Source organism: Pezoporus occidentalis, unplaced genomic scaffold (assembly GCF_034315485.1).
Source record: "Pezoporus occidentalis ecotype Australia unplaced genomic scaffold, CSIRO_AGI_Poc_V1 ctg216, whole genome shotgun sequence".
NCBI lineage: Eukaryota > Metazoa > Chordata > Aves > Psittaciformes > Psittacidae > Pezoporus > Pezoporus occidentalis.
This window is the reverse complement of record NW_026914029.1, coordinates 246249-256867: the sequence shown is the minus strand read 5'-3', so window position 1 is coordinate 256867 and position 10619 is coordinate 246249. Positions and strand designations below refer to the sequence as shown.

General features: G+C 55.9%; 1 protein-coding gene across 6 annotated transcripts in view; it reads right to left on the bottom strand.

Moving 5' to 3' along the window:
- The window catches only part of B3GAT1 (beta-1,3-glucuronyltransferase 1), a 112226-nt gene that overhangs the window by 100634 nt on the left and 973 nt on the right, over positions 1–10619 (bottom strand). For 3 of the 6 annotated variants that reach the window (XM_062619938.1, XM_062619936.1, XM_062619939.1), the window contains 4 exons: positions 8597–9105; positions 6387–6683; positions 4402–4517; positions 1812–2700 (listed from right to left, as the gene is read on the bottom strand). In XM_062619938.1, the coding sequence (XP_062475922.1) occupies positions 4431–4517; positions 6387–6683; positions 8597–9105 (893 nt within the window). In that variant the 3' untranslated portion in view covers positions 1812–2700; positions 4402–4430. Of the gene's footprint in view, positions 1–1811; positions 2701–4401; positions 4518–6386; positions 6684–8596; positions 9106–10619 lie in introns of those variants that run through there. The other 3 variants (XM_062619940.1, XM_062619937.1, XR_009965102.1) reach the window with 2 other exon arrangements.

The window sequence follows — 10619 nt, the reverse complement described above, 5'->3', positions numbered from 1 at the left end:
AGGGGCCGGGCTATGAGGGAAGCAGTTCAGGGGCTGCTGGCTCTTAGAAACCATTGTTTTATTAACAAATGTCAATAGAGTTTGTTTCAAAGTGAGGACAGCGCAGCTGGAACACCCTGCATCCACCCTGCTCCCACCCAACACACAGCTCTGCGCCCCGGCACCGCTGCTGCCCTCTCCGCACGTTGGAAGGGCCCAGGCTGGTGGCACCAGCTTGCAGGAGGATGGAGCACGTATGGATGTGTTCAGGACTTGAGCCTTTCCCTGCCTCTGGAAGCGATTCCCTTCCAAGGAGGGAAGGTTGCAACTCGGCAGGGATTGGGGTTAAGAGGAGTGAAACCAAACATGCAGCCGGGAGAGGACGCAGCACTTGGAAACGATTCCAGTGGCACGAACACTTGCTGCGGTCCTTTAAGTGTCTCTTTGCACTCTAGGCTTTGCAGACTGAAGTGAACTTGGAGTCAATCTGCTTTAATAGAACACCCCCCAATTCCCATAGAGCAGCCAGCAGCTCTCTAGCCAAGTAGCTCTTCAGCCAGTGCACCTAAAGGAGCATTTCTGTAAGGCTTCGGGACTGGGAGCTGGGGAATGCCACTCTTCCCAAGGGATGGATACACAGTGGGAGAAAATAACTTACCAAAAATAGATTGTTTGAGATCTGAGGAGATACACCACGTCTGCAGGGTTACTTTTCCCCTCAATTCAAAGGTAAAATTGTGCTTCAGACCTTTTTGAAGGAATTGGGACAACGGTGGGAAGGGTTGATCAAAGGTTTAAATACAGCAGGAAGGGGGAGGTAAGTTCTGGGGGTTGTTAATGGGGAGGAGGGAGGTGGTGTACCTCAATGTGTTCCTCAGCAAGGGTGTCAGTCTATCAAACAGAGCTACCCAAGGTAGCAGCACCCAGGTTCCTCTGCAGTGCTCAGTCCTGTGTCTCACTGAGGAGCAGAGCACAGTTTCATCAGAGACCACGCTTCCATCAGTGCCATCTCGGGTCCTCTGATGTTCAGAACACACTAGAGGTGACTCACGTTTTACAGGGATAGTTTATCAACCTACCTCGAGCCAGGCGCTGAAGAGCACTAAGCACAGGAGCCCTTTCCAAGGGTGCTGCTCTATCACAAGTTACCTCTGGAACTGCTCCAGCAGCTCTGCAGTAGTGGGGCCCGGCTCTGAGCAAGGGGCTGGGGCTGAAGCATACATCCCGGTATGCACTAAAATCGGCTTTTATCATTAAATCCCTCATTTTAAGCAGTTAACATTTTTTAAGGGTGGAAATTAGGCTTTGGGGAAGAGAATCCCACACCCAACGCTCACATGAACCAGGATTTGAGACTGGATCAGGGATTATAGTGTATGGCCACACCACTCTGGTTAAAACCCACTCCCAACTGCTTTAGCATGGATGAACAGCGAACCCCATGCTGTAACCATAAATCCATCCAGGAATGACCCTGGAGCATGAGCAGCAGCTCAGGGAGGGGATCCTGCCCCTCTGCTGTGCTCTGAGACCCCCCCCCCCGCAGCCCTGATCCAGCTCTGGGGCAGCAGCACAAGAGGGACCTGGAGCTGTTGGATGAGCCCAGAGGAGGCCATGGGGATGCTGCGAGGGCTGGAGCAGCTCTGCTCTGGAGCCAGGCTGAGAGAGCTGGGCTGGGGCAGCCTGGAGAAGAGAAGGCTCCTGAAGGGGAGACCTTAGAGCAGCTCCAGTGCCTGAAGGGGCTGCAGGAAAGCTGGAGAGGGGCTTGGGACAAGGGATGTAGGGACAGGCCAAGGGGAATGGTGTAAAATAAAAGAGGGGAGATTTAGACGAGATAAAAGGAAGAATTTCTTTAACAATGAGGGTGCTGAGGCGCTGGCACAGGGTGCCCAGAGAAGCTGTGGCTGCCCCATCCCTGGCAGTGTTCAAGGCCAGGTTGGACACAGGGGCTTGGAGCAAGCTGCTCTAGTGGAAGGGGTCCCTGCCCGTGGCAGGGCTTGGGACTGGGTGAGCTCTAAGGTCCCTTCCAACCCAAACCATTCTATGAACACAGAGGTACATCAGTGCCCCCCAAACCGTGAAACTAATGAAGGGAAAGGAGAGGGAATACAAAGAGAACAGAGATATTTCTTGGGCCTGTTCTAACCCGCCTTGCCTTTCAGCCTCCCTCAAACCCTTCCTGTCTTGTAATGAACACTGATTGAAGTAGGTTTCGAAGGAAGGGCTAAGGTGCCATCTCAGAAGGCGGCTGTCCCCTCCACGAGCAGGGAGCTCTTAGGCACGCACAGCCACAAGGTACACGTGTCTCAGAAACAAGTCACCAGGGGCCAGCATGCTCCTGTGGCCATCCTCACCCTCGCCTTCAGGTCCTGTGGAACAGCCCCTTCGGTCTAACCCACCATCGCAACGGTGCCACGGCCTCAGTGCCTCCTGCCCTGCATCCACTGCTCCCGAACCGAGCATCTCCTCTCGCAAGGCAGTTGCTCTGGTACCAAAGATGATGGCAGTCCTGTGTTTTCTGTGCTTTTTCTCCACCTCCAGCGTCTGGTTGTTCTCAGAGTCCAGGAGGAAGGGCAGGGGAACCTGGGCAGTTCATGGATGCAGTGGTGCTTGTTTGCAGTACACTAAGAACTCCTGGAAGTCAGCAGAGGTCCTGGCTACTGCGCGTCTGGCTGCTTGGATGCTGTAGAGAGGAGCTTTGCAGGCTGTGCATGAAGAGATCTGCAACAGAGACACAAGTAGCATGTATATCACCCTCCTGCCTCGCTGCAGTCAGCTGCCACCCCTTGGAGCTAGCCCAAACCCCATCTCGGATCCGGAGTACTGCTGCTAGGCAACTGGGTGCTGGTGACAAGGAGTTGTGACAGCGCCGGAGAGCTGTGGCCTCTCTGCAAAGCTGCTATATATAGTGCAGCTGATGTGCTCTCCTCTGCTGGCCTGCCAGTGGGCTGCCAAAAGAGGGCCAGTGCAGCAGGCAGGGCTCCAGCCGCTCAGCCTGAGGGCATGGGCTGTCCGAGAGCTCACTGCTGGGGTAAACACACTGCTGCTGAGCACGGGGACCCTTCCCTTTGCTGCTGAGCGCATGGACCCTTCCCTTTGCTGCTGAGCGCATGGACCCTTCCCTTTGCTGCTGAGCCCATGGACCCTTCCCTTTGCTGCTGAGCCCATGGACCCTTCCCTTTGCTGCTGAGCCCATGGACCCTTCCCTTTGCTGCTGAGCCCATGGACCCTTCCCTTTGCTGCTGAGCCCATGGACCCTTCCCTTTGCTGCTGAGCACATGGACCCTTCCCTTTGCTGCTGAGCCCATGGACCCTTCCCTTTGCTGCTGAGCACGGGGACCCTTCCCTTTGCTGCTGAGCACGGGGACCCTTCCCTTTGCTGCTGAGCACGGGGACCCTTCCCTTTGCTGCTGAGCCCATGGACCCTTCCCTTTGCTGCTGAGCCCATGGACCCTTCCCTTTGCTGCTGAGCACATGGACCCTTCCCTTTGCTGCTGAGCACATGGACCCTTCCCTTTGCTGCTGAGCACATGGACCCTTCCCTTTGCTGCTGAGCACATGGACCCTTCCCTTTGCTGCTGAGCACGGGGACCCTTCCCTTTGCTGCTGAGCACAAGGACCCTTCCCTTTGCTGCTGAGCACGGGGACCCTTCCCTTTGCTGCTGAGCACATGGACCCTTCCCTTTGCTGCTGAGCACGGGGACCCCTTTGCTGCTGAGCCCATGGACCCTTCCCTTTGCTGCTGAGCCCATGGACCCTTCCCTTTGCTGCTGAGCACGGGGACCCTTCCCTTTGCTGCTGAGCCCATGGACCCTTCCCTTTGCTGCTGAGCCCATGGACCCTTCCCTTTGCTGCTGAGCACAGGGACCCTTCCCTTTGCTGCTGAGCCCATGGACCCTTCCCTTTGCTGCTGAGCCCATGGACCCTTCCCTTTGCTGTGCTTACTTCCCTGTATTCCAGAGAACAAGCAGCAGCTCCCTCTCCCCTCAGTCCTGGTGGTGCACTCCAGTTAAAGGGAGCTGTGCATTTATTTTTCCCTATAATCATGAAATGCAGCAACACGGTTTGGATGTAGATAGGAGCGAACAGTCCATCCTCCACTTCAGCAAACCAACTGCAGCCGAAGTGCACATCCTGCACCCTTGTGCTTTGGCTCTATTAGTACAGTTCATAAGGCAACCTTGTTGTTTGGGCAGAGGTTTGGTTATTTAAGCAAGTAACCTGTGCCTAAGCTCTCCTCCCCTGGTTTTCTCCCTCCTTCAGCAGCTTGTCTTGAAGATCAAATAGAGATTCTCTACTTGTCTCAGGACGTTCTGCACAAGGGGAAGGTCAGAATGTGAGAAATGGCACTGAAAAAGCACGTTTAGAAGGTTACTGCCTGGTGTTCTCCTCCCGTTAGGGTCCAGATCCGAGAGCTCTCACCTCCCGTTGGTCTCCGTTCAGCCACGCAGTCAGATTTCCACGTTGGGATCTGTGAATCCTTTCTTCCCCTCATTCACCAGCACCGGCTTCTCTGTCCTCGTGTGCCAGACCAGGATCTGAGGAAGCAACAGAAGTCATTGCCTGTGCTAACAACTCTTCCTGCGCCTTCCATCAATGGTGCGGTTTCACCGCCTACCCTGGTGCACCCAGAGCCCCGGAACAGCGCATCTCACAGTGTGCTGCCTTGGGACATTAACCTGCTCCTTCCAGGGAGCCAGCAACCAAGAGGCTCAGCATCCCTCGCAGTGATGTAAGGCAGCTCCCTCATAAGCACGTGTGCTCCCCACAGAGCCACCTCCTTCCTCCTGTTACTACCCCCTTGGCCAGTGTGGAAACAGTAAAGGGAGTTTTTCAGTGCATCCTGATCATCCATCGCTGCAGGGAAGCCCTGGATGCAGGAGGTAGGTGCAGAACACTCCCCACCTTCCACATGCACGTGGCCCTTCCAGAACCCAGCAAGCATTTGTCTGCCAGATCACCCCAAAACCCCGTACACGTCTCTTGGTGTGCTGGCCTCGCACTGCCGCTATCTGTACCATGTACAATGCGTCGCTTAAAGCCCCTCTCCAGCTTAAACCAGAACTGAAGCTTCTGCTAAAGCATCCCTAAGGTCTTAGCAGCAAAACGCAATATAGAATCACGAGATGGTTCGGATTGAAGTCCCTCTCCAGGTTTCCTGTAGGCCCTTTAGGCACTGGAAGACTGTTTAGGGATGACCCTCTGTGGATGAGAGCTGGAATCCATATAAGCTGAAGAGGAGGGTTACAGGTAAGCAGCCTCAGGCAGCTGTGCCATTCTGCTGCATGGAAGCTCATGGAACCCTCTCCCGTCACCGGGCTCAATTACACTCATTGCTTTGCTCCCAGAACCTGGATTGCTGGGAGCAGCCCCATCCCTTCACTTACAGCTTCCTGCTTCCCTTCACCTGCTCTCGCTGATGTTTGCTGCCTTGCCGGGGTTTCCCCTTGTTGCTATGACAATGCTCTGCACGGTTAATCCAGGGATGTGCAATCCCATACCCAGGCCCTGCTCTTTGGGAGGAAACAAGGGCATGTTCTGCTTCTAAAGGATGAACAAAGCCCTTTGAAAACCCCTCAGTTAAACAGGAGCACCCCAAGAACCTGTTGGGCCTCTGGCATGAGCCATCACCTCCTGTGCAGGGCTCAGATCTCACCAACTGGGGCAATAGAGACCGGCTGCTGCCTGGAGCTGGTCCAAAGCCCTGTTTCATTGCTCCCCATAAGCCTGTTCATCCATGGCAGACGTTGCCTTTTAACAGGAAATGAGAAAGCCGACAGGCAAGTTGACCTGGAGGGGTTGCAGTGGCTCTTGTTTGAGATGGGGACTATACAGCATGAAGGAAAAGAGACACCGAGCTGCAGTGACAGCTTAGCTTCCTCCCAGCTTGTGCTAACCTGAGTTCCTGCATCTCTAAGGCTCTCTTCAGCATTGTGGAGATCCTCTTCCCCCAGAGCACACCCACTGGTGTAACAAACACAGCTCACTTCTCCTGTAACTCTTGCTTTTCTTCCGTGTCAAGCGAATCGAGGCCACTGCTATTAAATGAGCTCAAACTAATCTTGAGCTGCGCTTTGTGCCTTGGGATGGGTGTTAGAGACGGAACACACCGGACCACGAGAGAAGAAAAGGTTACAGCAACCTGATTCGAGCTACTGCAGCTGCAGCAGAGAGCTCCATGTCGAGTGCAGGCAGAGAGGGCTGCAGCATCCGAGCTCCTCGGGTGTAAATGACAGCTTTACAGGGGACGGCATTGCAGAGCAGTGCTGCTGGTCCCCAAGCACGTCATGGAGAACCCTCCATGCCTGCCATTCACACCCACCTACATGAAAGGGGGGGGGGAAGCCAAGTGATGGAAGGATGGGGCCGACGAGGCTTTGTGCGCTGGGGTGAGGAGCAGACCGTACCTTGGTGCAGTTGGCAGCTTTGGGCTCCAGGTCGTTGAGGGTGACGAGCTCCCGGAGCAGGCTGCTCTCCTGGTAGCCCCCCTTGACTCCCCGCAGCTTGAAGTACGCCTGAGGTCTGTGGAGGATGAGCCTGAGGTTCACAGCGAAGCCGGCCATGTCTATAGCGAAGGGGCGGTGCGGGTCGAACACCGTCTTCCAGCCATAGACCTTGCCGGCGGCGTTCACGCGGGGCGACTCGTAGCGCAGCCCTCCAACAAAGGCCACCGGCCACACCGACACCTTCCTGGTGCTGCGCATCTGCAGGGGCACAGAGGGGTGAGCTGCAGGGGCTGCCCGCATCCTGCTCGGCACCGCCTCCAGAGACAAGAACCTCGGCTGTGCTCCCGAGCCGCGGAGCTCGACGCTCACCGCTACGAGGATGAGCACCGGGAGCTGCAGAAGCAAAGTGGCACCGTAGGAATGGAGCTGAAACGAGCATAGAACCATGGAACGGGTTGGGGTGGCTTAAAGCTCATCCAGTTCCAACCGTGGACACCTCCCACTAGAGCAGCTTGCTCCAAGCCCTGGCTGTGAAGCTGAGCACTAACCCCTGAGCTGCCAATAATAACCGTAACAGACTGAAGAGTGGGGTTTTGTCCAAAGGCTTTAGAGCTGTGGGGCATCATTGCCCCGCACGGACAGCACAGGGCACATAGGAGGGAAGCAGGAGTGGCATATCTAGGAAGCAGGGTGATAGCTAAGGAGTCTGAGCTGCAGTCTCAGCCTGTGATGCAGAGCAAGACTCAAAGCATCTCTAGAGTGAGGCACTGCAGCTGCAGCCCACACCTCAGGGCCAGCTGAGCCTCTCCAGAAGCTCCCAGCCTGCAGGATGGGGCTTTGTACCTGCTCCTACCTGCCTTGGAATGGTGCTGGATGCCTCCCCGCCCTGCAGAGTCAACAGGCACAGACAGGAGCCACGAGGGGCCACTCGAGATGCCTGCACTTGCCAAGGCAGATGCTCTGAATGCCGGGCTGCCCCCTCACCCAGGCCCTCTCTGCTGGCAGGCTCAGCCCAGCCTCTCAGCTCAGGGATGTCCCAGAGCTAATCTCATCCCTGCCAATGGCAGCAAACAAGACCAGAGGAGCTCTGGTGCTTGCCCTCCTGCGTTATAGACAGGCTAAGAGCAGCCCCTGCCCACGGGGGACGCTGGTGCGTGTCTTCTGCATTTCACAGCACGTTCCAGCAGCTCCGTGTGACCTTAAACTGCAGCTCCGCATGGGAGAGAAACCTCTGCAAGCAGAGCCCGCAGGGGAATGGAGGAACCCTTTCTGCTTTATTCACGTGTGGTGTCTGTCCCGAGATGCTGCCAGAGCCAGGCTCAAAGGGGACCGTGGAAGAAAGGCATTCATCTGGATTTGCTTCCAGCTTTAAAAGCTGCATATTCCTGCGGCTATCGAAGCTAAAGTGAAAGGCACCAGGGGAGGGAAAGGAGGCAGGTGTGGAGCAAACAAACAGGAGCTCCCTGCTATGGAACTTGGCAGCTGCTGGGGAAGGAAGCAGTCCCCCGTTCTCCCTTGCTGCAACACAGCCCTTTCCAAGGCAGTGTGAAGGGCTCCACCTCCCCGGGAGAAGGACCAAGCCCAAACCCGTGCTCCAAGTGTGTGCAGCAAGGCAGAGCCATTGGGGAAGATGTCCTGCATGACACCACACAAGTGTAGCGCTGAAAGGGCACTGGTGCCTTTCAGTGCAGAGCAGGCACCGTGCTCCTGACGGCTCCAGGATTCAACCAGTGGGCACTGTGGGATGAGAGCAAGGATGTGCAAAGAGCAAGCAGGGAGGAGAAACCCCAGGAACTCCTCAGACAAGAACAAACACCAACTCACAGGCAGGCAAGTGCAATACAGAGGGATGGTGGAGGAGAAAAGTGGGTAACATCAGCCCAGGAACCAGCTGGGAATCTGCTCCAGGGCGGTGCATGGAAGGAGGGTGGATGTATGTGTTGTGATGTTCCACTCCTCCAGGACTCCCCGCAGGGGAAGGCAGCTCCTCCTTAGCTTTCTTTACAGTAAAACCTACCCGATTTCATGGCACCGGGGTTCCCATCATTTCCCACAGGACGACCGTGGTCCAAGAGCTCAGGAGAGGATGCACACAGCATCCCCTCGGCTCAATACACAGCATCCTTTACCCGCCACGTCCCAGGCTGCAGGTGAGCCCAGCAGGGTCTTACCTCCTCAAAGAGCTCCAGGCTGTAGGTGTTGTCGTCGTCGGCGAAGTACACGATGCCGGGCTGGCTGCTGTTCTTGTTGAAGGTCTCCCTGAGCCACCTCAGGGCGAGGTTCCTCTGCATGGTCCCGCGGGGGATGCGGGGGTCCCGCATGTCCCCCCGCAGCTTGTAGTTGCGCGGGGTCTCCACGTTGAGGTGGGTGTAGTTGAGCCCCGTGTCCCGCAGCAGGCGGGTGATGAGGGGCGTGCGGCGCTGGGAGTCCTCCACCAGGATCCAGTGCAGGTTGGGGACGTGCAGGAGGGTGTTGGCCAGGCGGGTCAGCTCTGCCTTCTGCACGGGCCGGCTGTAGGTGGGGGTGACGACGTGGATGGTGGGGAGGGTGTCTGACCACGGGGGCGGGCGGGTGTAAACATACTCTGTCCTCACCACCTCCACTATGTCCCGCTCCGACAGGCAGTATTCCTTGGAGTCCAAGCCTGCAGCGAGATCACGCTGGGAGTCACCACCATCATCTGAGCAAGGGTACGAGAGAGAAGAAAGAGCTGCATGGACTCAGTCCTCCAGCATCCCCCCCCCCCCAACCCGGCTGAGCCCGCAGGCTGGTTGCTAATAGCAGGTCACCCTCCTGGGTGCAGAGGACGGGAAACAAGCTCGGATGGAGGCTTCCATCAATACATAAATAAATAAAGGCATCGGGGACAAACACACAGGAGGAAAGAGGGTTCTGCTGTTAGAAAAGCAGCACCAAGCAAGGCCTGAGTGCTCAGAGCAACTTCCACAAGCGCCCAGAATCAGAGTACCAGGCTGGAAGTGACCTCGAGGACCACCCGGTCCAACGTTTCCAGGCAAAGCTACAGAGGAGACAGGCTTTTGTTGTACAGCACTCAGATCTAGGTAAAGAAAACAGCAATGGGGATGGATGAGGTGTCATTCCCAAAGGGATCCAGTGCTCTGGGTACCACGTTCAGTGGGACAGGACACCGGAACACCTGGACTGGGAGGCAGGGAGCTAACTGGTGGTAATAGCAAGGCAGTGAAGATCTCCCAGCAGCATCACCTTGTGCGACTCTGCAGCACTGACAGGCCTGGGATGGGGCATGCGGAAGCAGGGAAAGACACACTTTGAATCCAGAGATGGAGAGGGGAATCAAAGGCATTGTTCTGCAGAGACCCTCAGGAAGGCCCTCCCAGTCTCTGAGCATCACACTCAGCAGAGCAGAGTGAACAATAGACAGCATGCACATAGGATACAATGATCCAAACCATTCCTTGCAAACAAAACCCTTCTTATTCAGCTGAAGGGAAGAAAAGATCCTGCCCCTGTTGCTTTCCCAGGGTGTACCACTGCAGAGCAGCAGGAACACCACAGTCTGCAGTCAGGAGCTGCAGAGGTGAAGGGACACTTCCATTGTGTCTGAGGCAGCTGCTCTCTAGTGGGCACATCCTACTTGGGTTTGCAAACCGAGCGACCACCAGATGAGAAAGAAGAGGCCAGCCATTAGATGTGACCCAGCAGGGTCATAGCATGTTACCCTTCCAGCATCACTGACTTTGATAGCAGCCTTGAACTGAATGAAGGCCTCCAACTCCATGGCGCTGATGGAGGGAGATGTGTCTGTCTGGTGGGGATGGACAGGGATGAGGTGCCTGCACATGCTGGTACGAGGCAAAGCGCATCAGCAGACTGAACTGACAATTCCAAGTGTTCAGCCAAGGAAGAAGCATCTTTGGAGGGTGGGTACAAACATGACATTGAAAAGGGGAAAGAATCCTCCATAGAAAAGGACCAGAGAGGGGAAATGAAGTGGCTTTCTTCCCCTCACACAAGCCTCCCCATAATGACCTGCAGCAGAAGGGCAGAGTCAAGAATGAAGCCTGCAAGAGCTCTCACAGCCTATAGGTACTGCTGCTGTGCCAAGAGCAGGGTAAAAACTAGGACCTTCTGGCCAGAGGGGATCCCTCAGAACTTCCTGCATCAACCTGATTTGGGCCAGGGCTCTGTTTAATGCTTTGTGTGACAGGTAGC